This window comes from Carassius carassius, chromosome 47 (genome assembly GCF_963082965.1).
Source record: "Carassius carassius chromosome 47, fCarCar2.1, whole genome shotgun sequence".
Taxonomy (NCBI): Eukaryota; Metazoa; Chordata; class Actinopteri; order Cypriniformes; family Cyprinidae; genus Carassius; species Carassius carassius.
Genome location: NC_081801.1, coordinates 26,463,627 through 26,490,846, shown reverse-complemented (window position 1 = coordinate 26,490,846; position 27,220 = coordinate 26,463,627). Strand labels below are relative to the sequence as shown.

The 27,220-nt window shown below is 40.5% G+C and overlaps 1 protein-coding gene across 2 annotated transcripts; it reads left to right on the top strand.

Moving 5' to 3' along the window:
* On the top strand, nucleotides 1-26,081 carry tmprss15 (transmembrane serine protease 15). 2 transcript variants are annotated; one of them, XM_059542515.1, is made up of 25 exons: nucleotides 2-686; nucleotides 772-911; nucleotides 2,334-2,401; nucleotides 3,978-4,126; nucleotides 4,265-4,306; nucleotides 6,135-6,263; nucleotides 6,362-6,470; nucleotides 6,557-6,666; nucleotides 6,740-6,877; nucleotides 7,396-7,545; nucleotides 8,695-8,800; nucleotides 11,965-12,112; nucleotides 12,197-12,338; nucleotides 12,429-12,518; nucleotides 12,627-12,752; nucleotides 13,318-13,458; nucleotides 13,541-13,651; nucleotides 13,729-13,861; nucleotides 17,138-17,233; nucleotides 17,313-17,362; nucleotides 17,452-17,656; nucleotides 17,740-17,921; nucleotides 18,622-18,717; nucleotides 18,802-18,941; nucleotides 25,754-26,081. In XM_059542515.1, the coding sequence occupies exons 1-25, from the start codon at nucleotides 566-568 to the stop codon at nucleotides 25,931-25,933; spliced, it is 3,102 nt and encodes a 1,033-aa protein (XP_059398498.1). In that variant the 5' UTR covers nucleotides 2-565; the 3' UTR covers nucleotides 25,934-26,081. The 2 variants fall into 2 exon arrangements, with proteins under 2 accessions (XP_059398499.1, XP_059398498.1); XM_059542516.1 differs by lacking the exon at nucleotides 25,754-26,081 and having other exon boundaries at nucleotides 1-686; nucleotides 17,740-17,836.
* Nucleotides 26,082-27,220: the final 1,139 nt, after the last annotated feature.

The following is a 27,220-nucleotide window of genomic DNA, read 5'->3' as shown; positions in this document are numbered from 1 at the left end:
ATGAGGAACAGGTGAGCACAATTAGACAAACAAGGCTAACAAGAGGGCGTGGTAAAGAGGAAACAATAAGGATGGGCGAAGAAGGAGAAAACAATTAACAAGACCATGTGCTGACACAAGAAACAAAACAAACAGAGTGACACTAATTGTGCAAAAAAAAGGACAAAAACACATTTTTACTGTATTTTTTAAAATGCTTTCTTTTCCAGTTCTCCCTCTGGAGATTGATGTTTATGTATTTGTCAAAGAGAAATACTTCCTAAAGGTTAATATGGGAGAACAGGTTAGTTTTCACAGGACATGGTGATTCTTTATTCTGGAATGCATTTGGATATCTAGAGGAAGGATTTGACAGTTATAAAAATGATATTACAGCCCAAGCGATTGAACATTGTATTTTTTTGCTTCCTCTTGTGTTACTCCCCAATGCTTTCTGAAGATGCTGATAAAATGGTACTTTGTTCTAATCAACATTAGTTGCCGTTCAATAAAAATTTATTGCTAGGTTGTATAGCAAGGACAAAAGCATGTTGGAAGCTGTGTGAGTCTTCAGTAAGTGTCTGAGATGGCCAGAAGAGTGTTTGCTTTGTCGTCCACGGAGCTGCTGCTCACTGCGCTGCTGGCTCTTCTCTTCGGGGTCTGTGTGGGACTCAGTGTGGTCACATGGCTCGCTCTGGACAACAGAGGTCTGAGACCCTTCCCTTCATCTGTAATGAATTCTGCTGAAAGCTGCTCTGTAGTGATGCTCTGTGTGGTGACTGATGGTTTCAGCTGCGGCTGGTGAAGGAGATGAGATCGGCTCAGAGTTCACCGGGAGGCTCGTCATCTCTAACGGAAGCATTTTCACGGAGGAGCTGCTGAACAAAAACAGCGCGAAGTTCAAAGCTCTGGCATATGACACCGAGCAGAAGGTATGCCAGCTACTTTCAGAAATAAATGTAGAAATACTGTCATCATTTACTGGGCTTAATTTCAGTCTCATCAGCTCTCCGTACAGTGACATGCCTGGGTCATATTTTACCTCGAAATCAAAAGAAAACATATTTTTGGTATACATTTTTTGAACCAAAAATGGTTTACATTGTGACATGATTACTAAAACATTTTTCTATGAAATTTTCTTTTATAAATTGATTTAAACTTGTGGACACTGTTGGGGGTAATGCACTAAAAGTAACAAAAATTATGTAATCAGATTACATTTTTCAAGTAATTAGTAAAGTAACACATTACTTTTTTTAATTTACAAGAAAATATTCGAGTTACTTTTTCAAAAAGGTCATGCCAGTCACTTTGTTTTCCCATTTATTGACTGACAAATCTCCTGTCCCCATATTGGGAGAAATCTGAAGTACAGAGGCATTGTCTGTGCTGTTGGAACATGATGTAAAGCTAGACTCCATGTGAATGTGCATTAATTCACCCCACTCGTAAAAAAATCATATTTAGTATTCATCAAACTGAATTAAAACAGTGAAATGCAAAAATAACACAAATGTATCTAATAACATTTTATAAATTAATGTCTTTGCTGCTGACCTTTGATGATCCAGTTCAACCATACTAATAAGCAAAAATGACTTTAGATAAACTCACATTTGTGCTTCATTGTTTTTTATTGCTGAAGAATATTCTTTTCACACCTTCTTCTCCTATGTTTACAGACGTGAACTTTTCCTTCAGCCTTAGGTTTATTCATTACACTTTTTGGTGTGAAAGGGCTTATATTTGCTATAAAGAGAACTTCTTGTATTAAAAACAGTCAAGCCCAGCTCATATTTCAAAAGTAACATGAAAGAACGCAAAAGAAACTTAACATTATTTTTATTAAAAAGTAACTAAGTACTGAAATTAGTTTTAGGGAGCAATGCAATATTGTAATGCATTACTTTTTAAAGTAACTTTCCCCAACACTGCTTGTGGAACATGACATTTTACTGCCTTTAAGATTGATTTGACTGGAAAATCACACAAATTGTTTTACAGTAACACAATAGAAAGTGCTTTATAAAGTTAATGAGACAAAGAAAAGTCATCACTGATGTAAAAAAAAAGAAAAGAGGAACCACAAAATCCCTCACGAGTAAAACACCTGCATGCATGACAGATATGAGCATTCATTGTTATAATGTCACAATGTGAATATAAAATGTTAATGGTGCAGTAATGATAAACCTAATCCTTTAGAATATTTCATGAGACTGAATTATATTAATGCTTGCAGAACTTTTTTAAACTGTAACTGTATAAATGATCTTCTGTGAGTTCCTGGCTGACTGATATGATCAGTATTTTAGTGCGAGGATGAAGCAGTTTTTAGTGTTTCTCTGCAGATCGATGACGCTTACAGACGTACGTCCCTTAAAGAGCAGTTCAGAAGCTCTAAGGTCATTGAATTCAGGTAAGACTTTATATATTAAAGCCCTTAAGCTATAAAGCTCAAATCAGTAATATTATGTCCATGTATTTAGGTTGTAGAGATGGGGTTTGAACTGAAGTAAACGTGAATATTGTAAAAAGATCAATATTTTAAAGAACTGACAGCGGTGAGATTGTGAAATTCATAATCTTAATGAGAATTTTTATTTTAATTATTTTTTTTAAAACAACACATTTACTTAAAACCCTATAACTGTCACTGTCCCACCTGTGGGACGCTTGGCACTCTTTTTTGTTGTTGTCTTTTTCTCTATAAGATCTTTTAGTAATCATCATAAATCATATATCATTTGAAAGCTTAGAAGCCCAAGATTCATCCTGTGAAAACCATTTTGAAATCGGACATTGCTTTACCATGGAAATGGTACTTTAAAATCTAATGGCGGTCACCTTCCCCTTAGTGGGCAGGGTCAAGTGTCATAAAACATAATGCATTACGGTCTTCTAGAACCGAAACTTTTTATAATCTTGGCAACAAACATATGATTGGAAAGGTCTGAGTCTCGGGATTTCATATTTGGTGGTTTTTTGAGATAGAAGTAAAATTCACAGAGAAATCTAGAGAAAAATTCATTAAGCAAAATTCTACATAGTTTTGATGTCTCCCAGAGGCTGTGTGTGGTATGACGCCCTAAATAAAATCTCACAGGAACCTCAATCTTTTTCATGTCAACTTCAAATTTGTAACATAACTTATTTAGACACAAGGCTTTAATTTTATACCAGTTTTGGAGTAAAAACTGTTGTGTAAAATATTTATAATAAATAAAATAAAATAAAAATAATATAGCGCACATTGTTTATAGTACATTTAAACTTCTATAACTTCTTCTTTAAAAAGAGACCAACCTTAGGTTTATATTCCAAAGTGTTCATAAATTACAGCAATTTAAGTTTGGATAGTGCACTTTAATGCCTATTTAAAAAATGGGGGGGGGGGGGGGGGGAACAGTTAAGGGGTTAAGAGGCATTTTGTTGTAGTTTAATGCACACACATGTGACCCTGCAGCACAAAAGCAGTCATAAGAAGCACAGGTTTATTATTGTATTATATTAGCAATAGCCAAAAATAAATTATATGGGTCAAAATTATAAATTTTTCTTTTATGCCATAAATCATTAGGATATTAAGTAAAGATCATGTTCCATGAAGATATTTAGTAAATTTCCTACAGTGAATATATCAAAACTTAATTTTTGATTAGTAATATGCATTGCTAAGAACTTCATCTGAACAACTTTAAAGGTGATTTCCTTAATATTTAGATGTTTTTGCTCCGTCAGATTCCAGATTTTCAAATAGCTGTATCTCAGACAAATATTGTCCTCCTAATAAACCATACATCAATGGAAAGATTATTTATTTATCTCTCAGATAATGGATAAATCTCAATTTCAATAAATTGACACTTAAGAGGTAAGGTTATGTACAGTAAGGGTTATGCTTAGAATTCAGTTTGGATCATCAGAATCACCGGAGATGAATGCAGGTAGAAGTGTGTGGTTGTTTGAGTGCTGAGGTCTGTCTCTGGTGGCAGTGAAGGCAGCGTGGTTGTGTTCTTTGACCTGGTCTTCCGAGGCGCTCTGGATCTGCAGACGGCTCAGGAGCAGCTCGTGGATGGTTTACAGCAGGCTGGCGGAGCTGAGGATGGACTGCTGTTTGACCTCGACAGCGTGCAGATCTCAGGTCATATCATCAATCAAAAGACCTAATTGATTTAATTCATGTAATAGACTTAATTCTTAGTTTGGAGGGGGTTTCTACACCATCAACACTGTGTGCAACAATTCAGTAGATTATATAATAAGTAATTTATTCCCTCAGATAAACCAACTACAACCCAGAGACTGTCCACAGCAGAAGCAGGTGGGATGGGTTTTATCTTTAATTGCTCACTCATTATGACTCGCTTAATCTGACTGGGACAGACGTCATGTCAGGGGCAAAGTGTGCTTTTTATTGTTGTTTTGATTTTATTTGAATGATATAAAGAGATTCATTATGATAATGTTAACTGTGGGATGGATGTCATATGGATGAAAAGCTATATAATAAAAAGAAATAATAAAAAATGTGATAACAGTCAACATGGTTAAAATAGATTTATAGGAATGTGAATGTGTGCATCTTTAAAAATCACTATATTTAATCACTTTTTTTTGTCCTGCAGTATGACACATAACAATTTCAAATCTTGCATTTTTTTAAAATTAATATTAGTTTATTAATGCTACATGCTTAAAGTTAGCATAAAGCTGTTTAAAATAAAATGTTGCTCAAAAGTTTGGAGTCCGTAATAAATTTCATTTTATTAAATTTTATTTTAGTAAATAAGATCTTTTATTAAGCAAGGTTGCTTTAAAGGGATAGTCCACCCAAAAATGAAAATTATGTCATTAATAACTCTCCCTCATGTCGTTCCAAACCCGTAAGACCTCCGTTCATCTTCCGAACACAGTTTAAGATATTTTAGATTTAGTCCGAGAGCTCTCAGTCCCTCCATTGAAGCTGTGTGTACGGTCTACTGTCCATGTCCAGAAAGGTAAGAAAAACATCATCAAAGTAGTCCATGTGACATCAGAGGCTCAGTTAGAATTTGCTGAAGCAACGAAAATACATTTTGGTCCAAAAATAGCAAAAACTACAACTTTATTCAGCATTGTCTTCTCTTCCGTGTCTGTTGTGAGCGAGTTCACTGCAGTTTGTGATATCCGGTTCACGAATAAATCATTCGATGTAACCGGATCTTCTTGAACCAGTTCACCAAATCGAACTGAATTGTTTGAAACTGTTCATCTTCAGTTCTCTCTTCACAGCAGTTCAGTCAGTTTACTGTTTGAGTAAATGAATTACTCCGGGATATTGGTTTGTTTGAACTCAGAGGGAGTGTCAGACACATTAAACAAGTTAACAGCTTAAGTCATTTGTGGATTAATGCGTATTAGAGACGCGAACCGTTTAAAATGATTCAGTTCGATTTGGTGAACTGGTTCAAGAAGATCCGGTTACATTGAATGATTCGTTCGTGAACCGGATATCACAAACTGTTGTGTTTTGAACTCTCGCTCACAACAGACACGGAAGAGAAGACAATGCTGAATAAAGTGGTAGTTTTTGCTATTTTTGAACCAAAATGTATTTTCGATGCTTCAACAAATTCTAACTGACCCTCTGATGTCACATGGACTACTTTGATGATGTTTTTCTTACCTTTCTGGACATGGACAGTAGACCGTACACACAGCTTCAATGGAGGGACTGAGAGCTCTCGGACTAAATCTAAAATATCTTAAACTGTGTTCAGAAGATGAACGGAGGTCTCACTCGTTTGGAACGACATGAGGGAGAGTTATTAATAACATAATTTAGATTTTTGGGTGTACTATCCCTTTAAACTGATCAAAAGTGACATTTATAATGTGAATGTTGTTCTTTCAAACTTTCTGTGTATATCCTGAAAAATAACATGTATCACAGTTTCCACAAAAATATTGTTTTCAACATTGATAATAATCAGAAATGTTTCTTGTATGTTCATATTTATGACCAGAGAAAAGAAGACTTCTTACTGGCCCCAAACTTTTAAAATGCTAGTGTTATTATAGATGTGTTTAAATGTTTGTAAAAATGAGAAATTTGTATAAAAAGTGAGCATCTGTGTAGTTGTTGGTAATATTTGTGCACCTGCTGTCAGTCACTCCAATCAGATGTCCAGATGGACAGACGGTGTGTGCTGATGGATCAGCGTGTTTTTCTCAGTCGGACCTCTGTGATGGAGCCAAAGACTGTGCTGACGGCACTGATGAGAGTCAGACTGTCTGTGGTGTGTACTTAGGACCTTTTTTAATATATCAGTGTTTTTAAGATGCATTTATTGGGACAGATGAAGACATTATTTTATGTGTCTTACATGCTGTATAGCAACAGTGTGTGATGGTCAGTTTCTCCTGCTCGGTCCGACCGGATCCTTCCACTCTAAGAACTTTCCCGAGGCCTATGACAGTCCCACAGCCTGCCGTTGGATCATACGGTAATATGATTATATGATAAAATCACACGCATCTAGACACACATTCCTATTTCACAAACTCACACAGACTGTCATTTCACCCACAGAGTGACTGAGGGCTTGGCCATTAAAATGGTCTTTCACACTTTTCACACGGAGCACGGCATCGATGTTCTGGAGCTGTATGAGGGCACCGGCCCCAAGAAAACACTGACATGTGAGATTCAACCATAAAACAGAATTACGGGAAGGTTACAGACTTCTCGAGTGAATGTAAACGTCTCTTTCAGACTCTCTCTCGGGCACATCACCTGGAGACGCATGGCTCCTGTCTCATGAAGCCACCGTTGAATTTAATGCAGACTACAGCAACAGCCTTCAAGGATTCAACGCTTCTTACACAGCAGAGGAATTCAGTGACCTCTCCAGTGCGTTCTGGTTTCAACAAACCCCAAAATAACAATACTGCCAATGAATGAATCTTATTTCAGCATTTATGGAATGCTCTACATTGTAGGCCAACCTGGAGGTCTTATCACAGAAAATAAGCTCTGTGAAAAACAACAGCTCTTATGTTTTGCTTACCTAGATCATCTTCACAAATGCACATGCTTTTGATGAATTGTAACACCTCTCCAGAAGTAATCTACAAGTTTGAGTTAGAATAGTTTGCACAGTTAGAGACATACAGTAGCAAGGCTGTGAAAGTGACAACCTTTAATGTCTCCAAAAACCTCTGTAGTCCCATTTATAAACATGTTAGCACCTTTACAAAGTCATACAGGAGTATTACTGATGTGTTTGATGTTGTAGTATAAAATTAGCTTTTGTTTAACACACTTAATTTAACCAAAACTCCCCCAAAATGCCAACCTAATTTTTTTTATCATATTGTGATTTATTACTGAAATATCAGGTTTTGACTGAATTCTATGGTCTTTGGTAGATGAAGAGAGGATAAACTGCTCCTTTGAAGAGAACTTCTGTCTCTGGAAGCAAGAGTTTTATGATGATGGCGACTGGTTACGAGCACAAGGCGCTGTTCTCCCACCCGACACCGGCCCAAGCTTCGACCACACGATCGGCAACGAATCAGGTGCCATCAAATACAGCAGCCATACTCTAAACAATAAAAGACTGAACTTCCTCCTCCTCAGCCATTGCTCATGAGTCTATGGTCGCTCATAGAATGGATTGTGGGAAAGTTGTGAAATTTTCAGTCTCATCATTAACCACAGCAAATTTGGAGTCTCTAACTCAAACCGTCTAGCGCCACCAACAGTTCAAATTCAAATTGCAGCTTATGATGTAATGTTCCGTCATGAAAATTATCCCGCCATTTAGAACTTTTCTTTTAGACTATTGCTCCAATTTGAATGACAATGGGCTCAGATCATCTTCAGAAAATACTGGCAAAAAGTAATGAAATTCATGTTGATTAGTCAAAGCATTCTTGAATAACGCATGTATGAATTTGACGAAGACCACACAAAAATGGACGCAAGGCTATATCTTGCAGCGATTTAACGTATTCAAACCAAACTTGGTGTGTGTTATAATAACCATTAACTGATGCTACCTGCACTGTTTCGACCTACTTAGACCTACTTTTCGCCACCTAGTGGTCAGGAGATAGGAAAATAGCTATTTTTTTTAAACTTCTGAACGGTTTGGTCAAAAATTACAAGACTGGTCTCTTTAGATTATCAAGTCAAATGATACCTATATTTCACATAGTTGGACATTTTTTATTTTGTTGTAAAATGCTATAATATTTTATGAATGCATTGGCATATTGTTATGTAACTTGTTATGTGTGTCCAACATCATGCCCTGAAGGTACTCAAAAAGTTTTGTGGCAAACATTATAACAAAATAAATTTAAAAAAGCCTAATTTTATTGATTTTGTGTTGATAGATAAAACAATTTTAATTTACCGCATTAATGAATTTGCTGGCATGATGTCAAACTGCAACTATATGTCTGCAACACTTCCACGTATTGACACCAAACTTTATATGTGCCATTGGCACTTCACATTGAACACACCACATCTATTTGACAACAGCGCCACCAAAAACGATACACTATTGAATTCATATCACTAATGAATGATTTTTCAGCAATTTTGACAAAAAATAATAATCAAATTTTTTTTTATTATGTATATTTATACTTGGATTTCTTATTGTTCTTATTTGTATAACAGATGTACTGTAACAAGCATAAATATTTATCTCACAGGGACCTACATTGTGACCCCTCGGACCCCTGGAAGTTGGGAGAAAAAGTTCCGTATCTACAGTCTTCCTCTGACTCCAACAAAGGAATCAATGTGTCTGCAGTTCTGGTTCGTTTTTCTCCCCACGCTGACATTTGGAAATATTTAGCTTATTTGTGCACATTCTATGAAAATAACTCATAAAGGTGAATTCAGATGATACGATGCTATAATTAATCAATTATGTGTCCATTTAAAAATATACTTGCATATAATATAAATGAGTAAATTGGAGAAAGCATGCTTTTTTGACCCACAAGAGTAAAGTTCAGCTTATTTAATATAAATTTATCCAAAATAAGTTGAATTGAACAAGCTTAATGCGATGCATTCGCCGCGGTTTCTGTTCTTGACTGATTCTCGAGGGAATTAAGTGTTTGAACAGAGTGTGTACGGCTCTCGAATGTGAGAAAGCCACGCTGCGAGATGTGATTTCATTGACAATGCCTGATTCTCTTTGAGAATTTAGCGCCTCTCACCTGCGTTTCGGGTCTCATGGCTGCCGAGGCAGTTGATCAGGCTGATCACTCGGATTGTAGGTGGGGCATGGAAGGAATTTGTCGAGGAATGCTTTTTCTTCCAGAATTCCTTTTTGCCCAATTTTTACAGAATAGGTGTATAATAACTGTGTATAGTGTGGGTTATCTACATTATTTGTGAAGGAGGATCCTGACTTGGATTAAAATAATAATAATAATAATAATGTTTTTTGAGTTGTTAGGCTCGTTTGAGCCTCCTCTCGTTCTCTATTCTCAGGGAACCATGGTTACATGCGTAACCTGAGACATTCCCTTTCGAAGAAGAACTACATGCTGTGTCCTCTAGAGGGTGCTATGGTAATGGTATACCAACGCTGTTCATCCAAAGAATACATGCCTAGGTAACTGTTTCCCCAAGTCAGGACTTGAGGTACAGCAAAATCCTCCTAGCGAAAAAGCTAGGCTCTACGACAGGCTCAAGCTCCAATCATCATAGACTAACTCACCCGCCAGAGTCTGGAGCTCTAAGAGTAGAGGTCTCAGCATAATGACTCTAAACCGAGAGGAGACCTAGCTACACTCAACGCCAGAGGCAGGTAGTGAGGCTCAAATAAAAGAGCCTACGACTCACATTACTGCCTAAGCAGAGCTATGGGGAGTGGAGGCTTCAGCAGAATGACTCTCTAAAATGAGAGAAAACCTACCTGCTTAACCCTGGTTGGGGAGCTCTCAAGAGTGGAGGTCTAAGCATAACGACTCTCTAACTGAGAGGAGACCTGGCTCCACCCAGCACCAGAGGCAGCTAGTGAGGCTCAAAGAAAGAGACAACAAACTCATATCACTGTCCATGACAGAGCTCTGAAGAGCAGAAGCTTCAGCAGGATGACTCTCTAAAACGAGAGGAAGAATAGGACTCAACCCTTTTAGAGAAACTCTTAAGAGTGGAGGCCTAAGCATGATGACTCTCTAGAACGAGAGGAGACCTGACTACACTCAGCACTAAAGACAGTTAGCGAGACTCCCAAAAAGAACAGGAGCCAACCTACCAATAGTACTGTCCAAGCAGAACTATGGAGAGGGGAGGCTTCAGCAGAATAACTCTCCTAAATGAGAGGAAACCTACACACTCAATCCTAGTTTGAGCTCTTAAGAGACCTAGCCACACTCAGCAACAAAGCCAGTTAGTAAGGCTCAAAATAGAAGAGCCTACACTCCTCTACTGCCTAGGCAGAGCTCTGGGGAGCGAAGGCTTCAGCACAATGACTCTCTAAAACGAGAGGAAACCTAACAATGCTCAACCCTGTCCGGGGAGCTCTTAAGAGTGGAGGTCTCAGCATAGCGACTCTCTAGAACGAGAGGAGGCCTGACAAAACTCAGCGCTAAAGACAATTAGCGAGGCTCACAAAAAGGAGCATACAAACCAATAGTGTTGTCTAAGTGGAGCTATGAGGAGCGGAGGCTTCAGCAGGATAACTCTCTTAAACGAGAGGAAGCCTAACAACACCCAACCTATTTGATGAGCTCTTGAGATTGGAGGTCTCAACATAACGACTCTCTAAATCAAGGAGATCAGACTACTAAAGCTAGACACAATTAGTGAGGCTCACAATAGAGCCTACATACTAATAGTTCTGTCTAATTGGAGCTCTTGGAAGTGGAGTACACTATCAAAGACTCAGAAGCTAGAGTAATATTCTAGGAGTACTAACCATGCTCCTAAGTGTCGTAATCGGCATGAAGGCCCTCAGATGCGGAAAGTGCTTGAGTTGCCTGAAGAGCCACTCCTCAAGGAGGCCCACAAGAGCCTAACAACCTAGCAGCCACAGAGCTCAGTTGAGAGAGCCCTAGGAACTGTGATTTCAGCACAGCAACCCTCAAGGGAGGGGAGCTACCAGGCTCAAGAACAGCTGAGAGGATGAGGAGGCTCAGAGGAGGCTCAAACAAGAGCCTAACAACTCAAAAAACTTTTCTTTTTTTTATCCAAGTCAGGATCCTCCTTCACCAATAATGTAGATAACCCACATTATACACAGTTATTATACACCTATTCTGTAAAAAAATTGGGCAAAAAGGAATTCTGGAAGGAAAAGCATTCCCCGACAGATTCCTTCCATGCCCCGCCTACAATCCCAGTGATCGGCCTGATTAACTGCATCGGCAGCCACGAGACCCGATACGCAGGTGAGAGAATCAGGCATTGTCAATGCAATCACATCTCGCAGCATGGCTATCTCACATCCGAGAGCCGTACACACTTTGTTCAAACACTTAATTCCCTCGAGAATCAGTCAAGAACAGAAACTACCGCAAATGCATCTCATTAAGCTTGAACACGCTCAAGCAAATGCTGGCAAAAAGCTTGAGTACAGACCTCTGCTCTAGTAGTTCCGTGAATGCAACAGTGAGCGCACCCTTCTCTCTCGTGTATCAAACACATATGTGCTTCGTACACAAGGTCTCTGAAGACAAAAATGAGGATGATGTGTTCTACAGGTGCCCTTTTATAGCCACAGTTGTTCATTTGCTTACGTCATAGGCTTCCGCCTGCCAATGTCAAGTTCATTGTCGTTACTTCATAAATGTTTCAGACACCGGTCACGCTGAGAGTGTTCCCATAGCGTCCTCTAGAGGATGCAGAGTGGAGTTCCCTTTCGAAAGGGAACATTACATACAGCTCACATTCCACTAGTAAAATCTCTTATTGAAAGCATGCATAGCTGTAAGTGTTTTCTGATTTTCCCTGTGCTCTTTGAGGTATCATATGTTTGGTGAAGAGGTGTGGCGTCTGACAGTCATGGCACAGAAAGGCTCTTCTATCACCGTCCTCTTCCAGAAAGAAGGGAACTATGGTGACAGCTGGAATTACGCTCAAGCCACGCTAAACATGGATGCTGAGGCTGTGGTCAGTTCATGAGCAAACCAGGCTTGAACTTCATAACGTAAGATGATTAAAAAGTAATCAGATGGCTGTGTGGTTTGTCTTTAGGTGGTGTTTGAAGCACAGAAGAGGGCGGGATTTCGGAACGACATCGCCCTGGATGACATCAGCATTGTGTCTGGTTCTTGTGGAGTGGCCCCTCCGGAACCGACCCCAGTCCCTACTCCCACCACTCCTCCTTACATACCACGTGAGCCATTATACCTGCTGTGGTCACTCATATGCCCCTTTTATTAAAGGAGTTGCATTAATGTAACAAGTTTGAATGATTTTTTTATAGAGGACTGTGGGGGACCCTTTGACCTGTATGAATCCAACTCAACATTCAGCTCTCCAAACTACCCCAATGGCTACGGACACAAAGCTTCATGTGAGTCCTTGAGAGATTACATTGACTTTCAGCCGTGATCAGTAAAAATGCAGAACAATTTATGGAAGATTGTTTCGGTTTATAAGTTTTGGTCATGATCTTGTTTAGGTATGTGGACTTTACATGCTAAGGAAGGACAGAATATCCAACTGCATTTTCAAGACATTGCTTTAGAGATAGCTTATGATGTTTTGGAAATCCGAGATGGAGTGACACCCTACTCAGAGTTGATAGGTAATGTTGCATATATTTACAAATGTCTTATTTATTGAGGCATGCATTAATATCATAGATAATGGAGGGATAAGTGTTTTAAGAAAACTCTCTCTCTCTCTCTGTTAAAATGTAATTTATTTCTGCGATGCACAGCTGTATTTTCAGCATCATTACTCCAGTCTTCAGTGTCACATGATCTTCAGAAAGCATTCTAATATGATGAAATACTGCTCAAGAAACATTTCTGATTATTATCAATGTTGAAAACAGTTGTGCTGCACAATATTTTTGTGGAAACTGTGATGCATTTGATTTTTCAGGATTCAGAGATGAACAACATTTATTTGAAATGGAAATCTTTTAGAACTCTATCAATTATTTTGATCAACTTAATGCAGCCTTGATGAATAAAAGAATTAGTTTCTTTAAAAACAATTCGATATTCTGATATTTTAATAACAATTGTACTATTTCATTGACCTCTGTAATGAAATACACACATACTATTCCACATTTTATTAAATGAGTATTGATTTTTACATAATGCTCAGTTCCTGAGTAATGTGTGTTTTGGTCATCGAAGGTGTCTTAACTGGGGATCGTTCCTTCCCGGATCTGTTTTCCACAAGCTCTCAGATGACAGTAATGCTTTTCACGGATGTGTCAGGCAATGACAGAGGCTTTCTCGCCAACTTCAGCACAGGCTTTAACCTCGGGCAGCCAGGTATGTTTTCTGTGTAGTATATAAGCATAATCACATGGAGAGATGGCTTAAGAAATGACATAAAGCTGTGGTCACTATGCAGATCCGTGTCCCAGCGGTCAGTTTCAGTGTGGCACAGGAGCGTGTGTGTCCAGCTCAGGTGTGTGTGACGGAGCAGAAGACTGTGCTGATGGCTCTGATGAAGCTGACTGTGGTGAGCCAACAATCTGAACCATAACAGATCCAATCACGCCGTTCATGCTTGTGACCACAGGCTCTGCTGTCTTTCAGTGCATATAATCAAAGATGACATCACTGCAGCTGAACGACTGAGACTTCAGGTCCAGAATCATCTTTACACGGTGTGTGCTCAAGACTGGAGCTCTCAGCTCTCACACTTCTTCTGCCGATACCTGGGCTACAGGTAAACACCTAACCATTGAATACAGCAGGAAAATTAACATAAGACTGCAAAGCCTGACATGTGAAATTATTATTAAATATTGAACCTTTAAACAAAATCAAGATTTGTATTTGTTTTTGTTAAGTATCATATTTGATGCATCAGGCATTTATTATGGGTCATATAGTCTAACAAAGTGAAAATATGGATTTCATACTGGGAAAAACAACTCAGTTATTATTATTAAATTGCACAACTGTGAAATTTGGCGCAGCTGCTGAAATTCATATGAATTATTGTTTAGGACATACTACCTTAACAAAATTAACAATTCATCTAACTCTTGCATGCTTTTTAAAAAAATTTCCTTGCTCCTTTGTTCTCCTCCTCCCCCTCCTGCATCAACTCTAATACCTGATGACTTTGTCACATTTTTCATTACTAAAATTAAAAACGTCAGTGCACAGTTATCCATACCACAATCCGCCAAGCACATCTCACCATCAAACATAAACTCATTGTAATAATCAAAACTCCAAAATCACCGGGAAGAAGGAGGCGGGAACCGGCAGACAATCAAAATGAAACTTTAATAATCAAAATAAACACAAAACAGTGCATCAGCCCCTCGCGGACGACTGATGCGCACAAATAAAAAACAAAACATCAAATAAAGCCCAGGCCTGGTCCTCTCTCGTCCTTCACTGTCGTCGCTCCAGTTTTATATCCTTCCATCTCCTCCGTGGGACTCAAGACCTCGCTCGTTCCCACGTCCCTCGGCCCCGCCCCACTAGTCACACTCATTCACATCCTTCTCTTCACTCTCTGAGGCAGAAGTCTCCAAACTCATCCTTTCTAATCATCCTACTACTTGTCCGCCATTTCTCCTGCAGTTGTACCTGCACTCACTCACATCAACACATCCCTCCACACTGGTGTTTTTCCCTCAGCATTTAGAAAACTCCACATTACATTAGAATAACTCCACTACTTCAGAAACCCATCCTCAACCCATCTCTTTTAGAGAACTACAGACCAGTTTCCCTTCTTCCTTTCATTGCAAACACTTGAACGAGCTGTGTTCAACCAAGTCTCTGCATTTCTCACACACAACAATCTCGTCGACAACAACCGATCTGGCTTCAGAAGTGGACATTCAACTGAGACTGCCTTGCTCTCAGTTGTTGAAGCTCTAAGACTGGCAAGAGCAGAATCCAAATCTTCAGTACTTATCCTGCTTGATCTGTCCGCTGCTTTTGAAATGGTTAACCACCAGATCCTCCTATCAACCCTACTGGCAAAGGGCGTCTCAGGAACCACACTCCAGTGGTTTGAGTCTTACCTATCAGATAGGTCCTTCAAAGTATCCTGGAGAGGTGAGGTGTCCAAGTTGCAACATCTAACTACTGGGGTGCCTCAGGGCTCAGTTATTGGACCACTTCTCTTTTCTGTCTACATGGCATCGTTAGGTTCTGTCATTCAGAAACATGGCTTTTCATACCACTGCTATGCTGATGACACTCAACTCTACCTCTCATTCCATCCTGATGATCCGACGGTAGCTGCTCGCATCTCAGCTTGTCTAACAGACATTTCTTGCTGGATGATGGACCATCACCTTCAACTCAACCTTGCCAAGACAGAACTGCTTGTGATTCCAGCAAACCCATCGTTTCTTTACAATTTCATCATCAAGTTAGGCACATCAACCATAACTCCTTCAAAAACAGCTAGAAGCCTTGGAGTTATGATTGATGATCAGTTGACTTTCTCAGAACACATTGCTAAAACTGTCCGATCCTGGAGATTTGCTTTATTCAACATCAAAAAGATCAAGCTCTTTCTTTCGGAACATGCTGCACAACTCCTTGTTCAAGCTCTTGTTCTGTCCAGGCTGGACTATTGCAATGCCCTCTTGACAGGTCTTCCAACCAGTTCTATCAAACCTTTACAATTAATTCAGAACGCGGCTGCAAGATAAATTTTTTATAAGTCGAAAAGAATACACGTCACACCTCTGTTTATCAATTTGCACTGGCTACCAATAGCTGCTCGCATTAAAATTCAAGGCATTGATGTTTGCCTACAAAACTACCACTGGCTCTGCACCCATTTACCTAAATTTGTTACTTCAGACTTGTGCCTCTAGAAGCTTGTGTTCTGCAAGTGAACGTCGCTTGATTGTGCCATCCCAAAGATGCACAAAGTTACTTTTAGGGACTTTTAAATTAAATGTTCCTCCTGGTGGAATGACCTCCCCAACACAATCCCAGCAGCTGAGTCCTTAGCCATCTTCAAGAATCGGCTTAAAACACATCTCTTCCATCTTTATTTGACCCTCTAACTTTAGCACTCACTATTCTAATTCTATTCTTAAAAAATAAATAAATAAATAAAATCTAACTAGCGTTTTAATATTTTTGTATTAAATCTGTTTTCTTTTCATTTATTATACAATTAACAAAGGCAAAAAAAAAAGCAAAAATAAAAAAAACACAAAAACTCTAACACTAAAAACAAGACCTCTAACACTAGCTTGCTCGTTTAGTTTTATGATCAAAGCTCTGTAGTTTTTTTAGTGGGGGAAAAACATATAATGCAATGAAATGCAATGTCTAAATATAAGAGGCTTTAGTCTAGTAAGTGTTCATCAGAAAATATTACTAACAATGTGAAATTATTTCTAACATTTAATTTACAAAAATCAGTAAAGCTTTCACAGAAAAAAGACTTGTGGCACACAAATTTGATTTTTACAATTAAACTACAATCATTTTACTTGCTAAAAAAGTATACTGTAAACATCAATCAGATGACAGAAGTTCAGAAGCCTGTTTCCACCACTGAATAAAAAATTGTTTGTCCTCACAATTGTAGTATAAACTCACAATTCTGAGAAATAAAGTCGCAATTATGAGGGGAAAAAGGGAATAGAAAAGGAGTCGGAATTGTGAGATAAAAATAGCCTAAAAAAGTTTTTTTATTCAATGGCAGAAACGTCTTGTAGTAGATTCTGAACATTTGTTTTAATCTTTTTAATTTAGAGACTTTAGAAATGTGTATCAAATATGATACAGTAGCTTTACAGGACTGAACTTAAATACAATACAAAATTGATTTCCTATAGCACATTTAAAACAACTGCCACTGACCAAAGTGCTTTCGAGCATCATACAGTCACAAAAAATTTAAATAAATCCTGATCACCCTAATCTATTTAAATTGATAAAAGCTATACTAAAAAGATGCGATCCCAATTTAGACTTCAAAGCATCCACAGAATATTATTGTCTGCAGGTCAGGAGATGCTTGGTTCCCTAGTGCTGTGGATGCAGATGCTCCTTTTACAACTGTGAGTGTGAATTCCAATGGCTCACTGGATCTGAAACCCAGGTAATTACTGGAATAACCAATACTTTTTATTTATTAGCCTATAAAATCTCATAATAGATTCTGTTGTGTCTTTTCAAAGTGACACGTGCCTCAGCGAGAAGATTGTGTCTCTGCACTGTAACAATCAGCGTAAGTTTGAAAGCTGCAGCTCGACTTCATAAACTCACCATTAAATCAGGAGAAACCCAACTTGTCTTGTCGTTTACACTGTGTTTCAGCATGTGGCGCACGTAAAGTGCCCTTAAAAAGAGAGACTGAGGTGGAGACAGGCAGAAAGCAAGAGGGCAGAATCGTGGGCGGGCAGGATGCTCAGAAAGGGGCGTGGCCATGGATAGTATCTCTGCGCTGGTTGGGCGGTTACGTGTGCGGAGCCACATTGATTGACAGGGAATGGCTGATTACAGCCGCACACTGTGTTCATGGGTAAGCACTGCCTTTTATGTAGTCAGTGTAAAAAGAGGAGCATGCAGTGAGTCTGAGAAACTAAAGACAGTTTGATCCTGTAGAAAGAACGTGCACCTGTCAAACTGGGCAGCAGTGTTGGGTCTTCACTCTCAGTTTGGCTCGGATGACTCGAACAAACAGGTCCACGCAGTAGATCAGGTGATCATGCACAAGCACTATAACAGGAGAACCAAGGAGTCGGACTTTGCTCTGATGCATTTAAAGACGCCTGCCAACTTCACAGGTATGCATGCAAAACTTCTTTTGTTTATACAAATCTTGCATTTTACGATGGTGCATGTTCAAGGTGCATTTATGTAATTTATTGTTTGTTTCCAATACAATACAACAATGGTCTTGTGTGGATGTAGCATCACACAAAATGTTTTCAGCCATTTCCTTTATGGTCATACCTTACTCTAGCGTTCAAAATATTTATTTATTTTTTTTTAAATAATTGAATACTTTTAATCAGCATGGATGCATAAAATTTAATAAAAACATTGATAATGTTACAAAAGATTTCTATTTAAATTAAATGGTGTTCTTTTGAACATCGTTGAATCCTTAACACTGACGACAGGAGTAATGATGCTGAAAATGCAGCTGCGCGTCACAGAAATAAATTAAAGTTTAACAGATTCACACATAAAACAACTGGTGGTAAAATGTAATGATGCTTTATCATCCATGATTTGCATATGAAAGTACTTAGTGTAAGAAGTATACTTTAATATTTGTGTATTAGTAGTAATTAATTGCATAAAGAAAATCAAGCCCATTTTCATGATAATCCCCTTTAGATTCTGAGTGAAATATGACCTGAACATTTCTTCGTGGATTTGATCTTTATGAGTTTTAAGTGCACCGGTTTTTGTACATATTCTCGTTTGATTCGTAAGGAATGATCTGGCAAGCAGTAACAAGATATTTTTTTTTTCCAGATTACATTCAGCCCATCTGCCTCCCAGATCCCGGCGCTCCGGTTGAAGAAGGGAGGAAGTGTTTTATTGCTGGCTGGGGATTTCTGGCTGAAGATGGTCAGATATAGACCTCTGTGCATTTAGTTTAAAGTTTTTCTGAAACAAACTGAGGTTTATAAGCGGTGTGTTGTTGATCTCCAGGCCCCGTAGCTGATGTGTTACAGGAAGGCATTGTGCCAATTTTAAGCAACAAACAGTGTCAGGAATGGCTGCCGGATTACAGCTTCAGCGAGCGGATGCTGTGTGCTGGCTACGCTGATGGAGGAGTGGACACCTGCCAGGTGTGTTCTCTACAATATATATGTGTGACCCTGGAGCACAAAACCAGTCTTAAGTGGCTGGGATATATTTTTTTAGCAACAGCCAAAAATACATTGTATGGGTCAAAATTATTGATTTTTCTTTCATAACAAAAATCATTAGCTATTAGATATTAAGTAAAGATCATGTTCCAAGAATTAATTTGGACAACTTTAAGGGTTGTGTTCCGTTGAGGAAGCAGTGGCTGGGGACTCGGAGGAGCACTCGTCCATCACCCGGGCTGAAGTCATCGAGGTAGTTAAAAAGCTCCTCGGTGGCAAGGCACCGGGGGTGGATGAGATCCGCCCCGAGTACCTCAAGTCTCTGGATGTTGTGGGGCTGTCTTGGCTGACACGCCTCTGCAACATCGCATGGCGGTTGGGGACAGTACCTCTTGACTGGCAGACCGGGGTGGTGGTCCCTCTTTTCAAGAAGGGGGACCGGAGAGTGTGTTCCAACTATCACACTTCTCAGCCTCCCCGGGAAAGTCTATGCCAGGGTACTGGAGAGGAGAATTCGGCCGATAGTGGAACCTCGGATTCAGGAGGAACAGTGTGGTTTTCGTCCCGGTCGTGGAACACTGGACCAGCTCTATACCCTTTCCAGGGTGCTGGAGGGTTCATGGGAGTTTGCCCAACCAGTCCACATGTGTTTTGTGGATTTGGAGAAGGCATTCGACCGTGTTCCTCGCGACATCCTGTGGAGGGTGCTCTGGGAGTATGGGGTCGGCGGCCCCCTACTTAGGGCTGTTCGGTCCCTGTACGACCGGAGCAAGAGCTTGGTTTGCATTGCCGGCAGTAAGTCAGACCTGTTCCCGGTGCATGTTCACCTCCAAGTCCGAGGCCATGGTTCTCAGTCGGAAAAGGGTGGATTGGCCACGTCAGGTTGGTGGAGAGTTCCTGCCTCAAGTGGAGGAGTTCAGGTATCTTGGGGTCTTGTTCACGAGTGAGGGAAGGATGGAACGTGAGATTGACAGACGGATCGGTGCAGCTTCTGCAGTAATGCGGTCGCTGTACCGGTCTGTCATGGTGAAGAAGGAGCTGAGCTGTAAGGCAAAGCTCTCGATTTACCGGTCAATCTACGTTCCTACTCTCACCTATGGTCATGAGCTGTGGGTCATGACCGAAAGGACAAGATCCCGGATACAGGCGACCGAAATGAGCTTTCTCCGTCGGGTGGCTGGGCGCTCCCTTAGAGATAGGGTGAGAAGCACGGTCAATCAGGAGGAGCTCAGAGTAGAGCCATTGCTCCTCCACATCGAGAGGAGCCAGCTGAGGTGGCTCGGGAATCTATTTCGGATGCCTCCTGGACGCCTTCCTAGGGAGGTGTTCCAAGCACGTCTCACCAGGAGGAGGCCCCGAGGAAGACCTAGGACACGCTGGAGAGACTATGTCTCCCGCCTGGCCTGGGAATGCCTCGGGGTCCCCCCGGAATAGCTGGAAGAAGTGGCTAGGGAGAGGGAAGTCTGGGCGTCTCTGCTTAGGCTGTTGCCCCCGCGACCCAGCCCCGGATAAGCGGAAGATGATGGATGGATGGAACTTTAAGGGTGATTTTCTCAATATTTAGATTTTTTTACACCCTCACATTCCAGATTTTTAAATAGTTGTATCTCGGCCAAATATTGTTCTCCTAACAAACCAAACATCAATGGAAAGATAATTTATTCAGCTTTTAGATTTAGATTTATAAATCTCAATTTTAAAAAAACTAACACTTAAGACTGGTTCCCTCTCGAGAACAGTCTCTCGACATGGCATTAACTACTTGGGGACTGAAAACTTATTGCACAACGCCAGTGAAGTTGTAACAATCACTGGCCAATACCAGCCAAAACGGCGAATTGGGGCAGGGCCCCGTCACAATATAATGCAGGATATTGGCTGCCTAAACTCAGAATCTTCCTCTTTCACGTATCCTACTGAAGACAGCTGTAGAGAAGATACAAAGAAGATGGATTTCCCTCTTGGCGTTCCAGCATGTCAAACGTTTGCACGCTGGGTTTGTGACCCATGGAGGCCCTGGACACCCACAAGTTCTGCATCCGTTGCCTGGGTCTCGCCCATGTGGAGGCAGCACTCACTGTGTCTGGCTGCCCACACTGCAAAGAATTCTCAGTGCGGGTGCTTAGGGCCTGGAGGAACATCACCCTTGGTGATTTCACTCGGCAATGTCCCACCGCCGCCAGCAAGCCGCTGGTGGGATGACCGTGGGCAACTGCGCAGAATGGCGCAATTCACCTCCCCCCCTGCTCTGTACTTGGCAGAAGATAATCTTCAACCTGCTTCTGGCGCTTCGGAGATTATATCGTTCAGTGTGGCAGGGGACAACGACGATCTTGACGAGGCGCTGTCCCTAACGGCGCCCAAGAAGGACTGGGCCCGCACTCCAGAGGAGCACTCTAAAGTATAGGGAAGGGCTGTGTTTCAGGATGAACTAATCCGGATTCTCACCAAGGCTGTGAGCAATCTTGGCCTAGAGTGGGAATCCCCCAAAGAACCAGGTAAGAGCAAGCTGGTTTTTTGGTTCCTATATTTGGGGCCGCCAAGCTGCTGCTCTGAGGAAGCGAGCCCCATTCCTCCCAGACTTGCATGACGAGGTCGCAAAGGCATGGGCTGCGCCCTAATTGGCATACGCTCACGCTGGTGGGTCGGAGATCTTTAGCAGAAGCCCGATGAATCCATTGCTGATTGCTGATGTCTTTTAACTGGGGATAGAATATTAAGCTGCAAACATGAGATGCGAGCGGTCGCTTTTTTTTGAGCAACTGGGATGGTGTCCCCCTGGGATTGTGTGCCCTATGCAAACTGCATACTCTCTGTATAGGTAGCAGTGGTACTGCCTCCAGTGATAACGGCTTTACAAGCAGCCGTAAAACCATCAATAGAGTCAGGCTGTTGGCTTCCCCATGTATCTGGCAATACTCATGCCTAGTGTCAGGTGTTGGACCCCCGCAGCCGCGGCTTGCTCTCAACATCTCGCACACACCCACGTGCTTGTCGCTCAAACAGACGCACCGCCACAGGAACAAGAATGAGATGCATTCTAACATAACTGTGGCATTAAACTCAGTTCGTGAGGGCTTGTTTAAAATACTGGACATATAAACAGTACAGACCAAAAGTTTGAACACACCTTCTCATTCAAAGAGTTTTCTTTATTTTCATGACTATGAAAATTGTAGAGTCACACTGAAGACATCAAGGGCTATTTGACCAAGAGTGATGGGATGCTGCGCCAGATGACCTGGCCTCCACAGTCACCGGACCTGAACCCAATCGAGATGGTTTAGGGGTGAGCTGGACTGCAGACTGAAGGCAAAAGGGCCAACAAGTGCTAAGCATCTCTCGGGGAACTCCTTCAAGACTGTTGGAAGACCATTTCAGGTGACTACCTCTTGAAGCTCATCAAGAGAATGCCAAGAGTGTGCAAAGCAGTAATCAAAACAAAAGGTGGCTACTTTGAAGAACCTAGCATATGACATATTTTCATTTTTTTCACACTTTTTTGTTATGTATATTATTCCATATATAATTTCACATGTGTTAATTCATAGTTTTGATGCCTTCAGTGTGAATCTACAATTTTCATAGTCATGAAAATAAAGAAAACTCTTTGAATGAGAAGATGTGTCCAAACTTTTGGTCTGTACTGTAGGCCGTTCAGATTACTTGTTAAAGTGCAATGCAATACCTTATATCTACAGACGATGTATGTCTGTTTGTGGATGGAGACTTTGTAACGGCCAAAACTATGTATTTTGCATGCATCACATTATAGTGCGGCAGAGCAAACATATCATCCATAGTGGTTCTCATGTAGTCCTTCTACGTCATCACCATATAGTAATTGTTATAAGTTAAGTGATAAATCTTTAAGAGAAGGACTACGTGAGAACCACTAAGTTCGCTCTGCTGCCTTGTAATTATTTTGTCTTTATTTGTAAGCCAAGAAAGAGTTAATCTCGTGTATGAAAAGAGCGCGTTCCCCGTGTAGCAGACATTAAATGTGTGGGACACCAACTCCTCGTTTTCTATCTCTTTCATTTCATGGATTTAACGAGTTAGCCAAGTCAAAGCAGAAAACTTCAGTGACTGCAATCTCTAATCCTCTATTGCGTGCTCTCGCGCGGTGTGTGTGTGTGTGTGTGAAATGTGGTGCTGAAGTGAAATAGCTGGGCAGTTTCATAGTCGAATTATAATAGGTCGCCTAATAAAAATAAAAATAGTTATTATTATTATTATAATCTAATACATTAATAGGGGAATAAGCCTAATATCGTCTTGATTATCAAAAGAGAAATCGGCACAACCCTACCGCCCTCTGTGTCTTTTTGTGGGCTTCAGTTTCGGCGCACACCACCAGAATCACCACATTCGTTACTTTGTCGTTCCGAAGAAAGATGGTGGACTCTGTCCAATATTATATTTGAGACCCATCAAATTCAGCGTGCTGAAACCATGGCAGAACCCCGACTTGTACCAACACGGTGCCCAGATGGGTCTGTTCAAGTGGCAGAAATTGGTCATGACGGACGCATCGATGATGGGCTAGGGAGCTCACTGCAACGGCTTGATGGCCTCTGGCTACTGGACAGAGTCAGAGAGGATATGGCACATAAATCACATGGACAACATGTTGGTGGTATCATAAATAAGTTGTCTTGCACTAGCGTCCTATCTGGATGTTTGGGATGTGCACACCATTTTTGTATTTTTGATCATACATAAACCACCAGGGCAGAGTACACTCGAAATCCCTTTATAGACAGGCAGCACTCCTTTTGCTGTGGGCCGATCACCATTTGTTCTCCATTCAAGCAGCGTATATTCCAGGATGCCTGAACAGTGGTGCAGATATGCTTTCAAGGAATGGAATTCCTCATGGAGAATGGAGACTGAACCCTGGGACAGTGAGGCTGATCTGGGAACGGTTTGGGAAAGTGGAGATAGACCTGTTCACGACTGAGGAGAACAAGCATTGCCCTCTTTTCTTCGCTCTGTCATGCTCTACCCTTGGTGGGGACGCACTCACAATGCTGTGGCCGAATGAACATCTGTATGCATTACCCCCACTGAAGATTTTGACATAAGTGCTGCACAAAATCAGTGAGGAGAAGACGTGTTTTTAGTCACTACGTACTGGCCGAACAGGCCATGGTTTCTCAATCTTCTGGAAATACTTGCGGCTGCCACGTGGCCAATCCCGCTGAGATGAAATCTCCTGTCTTAGGCGGAGAGCTCGATATAGCACCTCAACCCAAAATAATGGAAACTTCAGGTGTGGATGGTGTGCGGGAACCAGTAAACCCGCGTTCGTTGTCTCGATGCGTGATGGACACGATTGCGGAGGCGCGAGCCCTTTATACAAGATGTCTGTACACTTGTAAATGGACAGTGTTTGAGAGATGGTGTGAATCCAATGGTCAGGACCAGGGAAACTGCCCTGTGTCCGACATTCTGGATTTTGTGCAACAACGAATGGACGGTGACAATATGCCCTCCACGCTTAAGGTATCGTTGCAGCTATCTCAGCCTTTCACGCTGCTATTGACGGGTGCTCAATTGGGAAACACTATCTAGTGATCAGATTTTTGAGAGGCGCAAGAAGACTAAAACCCTCCTTCCCCCCTACAATGCCATTCTGGTGCTGGGAGCACTAGCCCTCCCACTATTCAAGCCACTTAAGTCTTTTGGCTTGAAGGAGCTCTGGCTTAAAACCACGCTGCTCCTTGCCCTTGCTTCGTTTAAGTGCGTAGGAGATTTGCATGCGCTCTCTGTGAATGTGGACTGCATGCAGTTTGGACCAGTTGATTGTAACGTCACGCTCAGGCAAAAATTTGGCCACGTGCCTAAATCACTCTCGACACTGTTCAGAGCGCAAGTGGTGGCTCTTTCTGCTTTCACTCCAGAGTCGGAGACTTAATTGGATGTTGCCCTGAGTCAGGTTGTGTGTTTAGTGAGGGCTTTACGATTTTATATCATCCGCACAGCTCAGTTTCGGCAATCGGAGCAGCTGTTTGTATGCTTCATAGGCAGCGCCAAAGGGCAGCCTGTCTCTAAACTGTCCTTTTGATGTCAGAGCCCATTCGACGAGGGCTGTCGCCTCCTCGTGGGCGTGGACTAAGGGAGTTTCTATCACATATATTTATATGGCGGTTGGATGGTCTTTGCAGAATACATTTGCCAGATTCTCCAATTTGGATGTGCAGTCATCACAGGTCGTATCGGTGAGTACGAGCCGTGGTACTACCTGCAACTAGTTTCAACTAGGTCCTGTAAGGAGATCGCGAGTGGGAACATCGTCAGGTTCAGACTGTGGCACATCGATGCGGCCATTCTCTATGTGTGTTATATTGTGCCCGGCACTTTTCCGTTTTACTACATGCTTGTATGTGTTCACAGAATTGTAATGTCTTATCTTTGTATGGCAAAGGTGCTGCATCTCTCTCTCAATAAGAGACCTGTCTTCAGACATGGATTCTAAGTATTGAATCCCTATTCGGGAATAGCCTTTACTTTGCAGTAAAGCAGTAACGCCATGTCAAGAGACTGTTCTCGAAAGGGGAATGTCTCCGGTTACTGTCGTAATCAGATTTTAAAACAGAAAACCATTATTTTAAATAGTAATAATATTTCATAATATGACATTTTTTCTGTATTTTTGATCAAATAAATGCAGCTTGATGAGCAGAGGACACTTCTTTAAAGTAAAATTTTTCAGTGTGTGCTATTAAAAGTGTATGTTTTGATGTGTATTAGTAAAATTCTTGTATTTATGTGTGTGCTCTTGGCAGGGGGACTCTGGGGGTCCTCTGATGTGTGAAGAGGCCGGCAGCTGGGTTCTTGTAGGAGTCACATCGTTTGGTATCGGATGTGCTCGACCGCAGCGTCCCGGAGCATATGCTCGTGTCAGTCAGTTTGTTCAGTGGACGGCAGAGAAACGACGCCTCTATTCAGACTGGAGTGGGCTCTAATCATTCCCCATGCAGACACAACTTATCCCTCGGCTGTTGTTCGGTCATTTCAGACCGGAAAAAAAAGTCTTGATGACTTTTATGGCAGTCACTATGTGAAGACTAAAGATACTCATGGACTTGGTTTTAAAAAGCTACATGAAGCTAAATATTCGCTTTAATAAGTCACTTTGGATAAAAGCGTCTGCTAAATGCATGAATTAAATTTTTTAAATTTTAAATTTTTATTTTTAACATGAAATACTGCCATAATTGAAAAGTATAAAAAACAATTCCCCAATGGGAAATATCATAATTATTGCATAAATATTAATTAGTACCATTAAATTCTCTCAAAATACAAAATTAAAACAAAAATACAGAATAAAAATATATTACATTGATTTTACTTAAATTTAAAATTCCATGTGTTCAGTCACGTTTGACTGTGAACAACACAAGTGTGACTCCCAAATAAACAACAGAGGGTTAAACTAACTAATTTCTTTATTTCCATTGGCTTATGCTCAAGATAATCACTGAGTGATCTTTGCTCTTTACTGTCATTACAAAAAAAAATTAATGTGAATGATGATGGTGGAAAATTTGTGTTAGTAATATTCATCAAATGTAATATATTGTAAATAATTCTAAAAATGCTAATTTTACAACAGTTGTTTTTACGGTGTATAATAAAGACTTAATTTCTTGTAACGTATTAGATCTGTTATGTTATAATTCAAAAATACACACCTTTGACAATTAATGAGAAAATATAGATAAAGCGGTGCATTTCTCAATTGACACAGATAACAGATGATTGTTTAGTACAGATTGATGATGATTTAATAGGAACAGTACTGTTGGATTTTAGCACCGCTTTTGTTGTACTGGATCATAAATTATTGTTGGAAAAATTGAAATGTTATGAATTTACTTCTCAAACTGTGCATTGGTTTAAAAGTTATCTGACTAATAGGAGGCAATGTGTATTTTATAATGGAAGTTATTCGGAAGTGAAAGAGTTGCACTGTGGTGTTCCTCAAGGAAGCTGTCTAGGACCAGTTATTTTTTACTTTTACCAATGACCTTCCTTTGGTTTTAAAGTGTGCAAAGGCAGTTATGTATGCAGACAGTGTTGGGAAGGTTACTTTGGAAATGTAATAGGTTACAGATTACAAGTTACCCTGTTTAAAATGTAATAGTAGTGTAACTTTTTCAATTACTTTATTAAAGTAATGTAACTAATTACTTTTGAGTACTTTTTGATTACTTTTCTAAATTTGTGAAAATTAAAGAATAATAAAT

Excerpts from the sequence above, each read along its gene's own strand:
- tmprss15 (XM_059542515.1), top strand. The coding sequence starts at position 566 with ATGGCCAGAAGAGTGTTTGCTTTGTCGTCCACGGAGCTGCTGCTCACT. Across the intron at positions 12,113-12,196 it reads ACATGGATGCTGAGGCTGTG|GTGGTGTTTGAAGCACAGAA; the intron begins GTCAGTTCATGA and ends GTTTGTCTTTAG. Across the intron at positions 17,234-17,312 it reads TCACTGGATCTGAAACCCAG|TGACACGTGCCTCAGCGAGA; the intron begins GTAATTACTGGA and ends GTCTTTTCAAAG.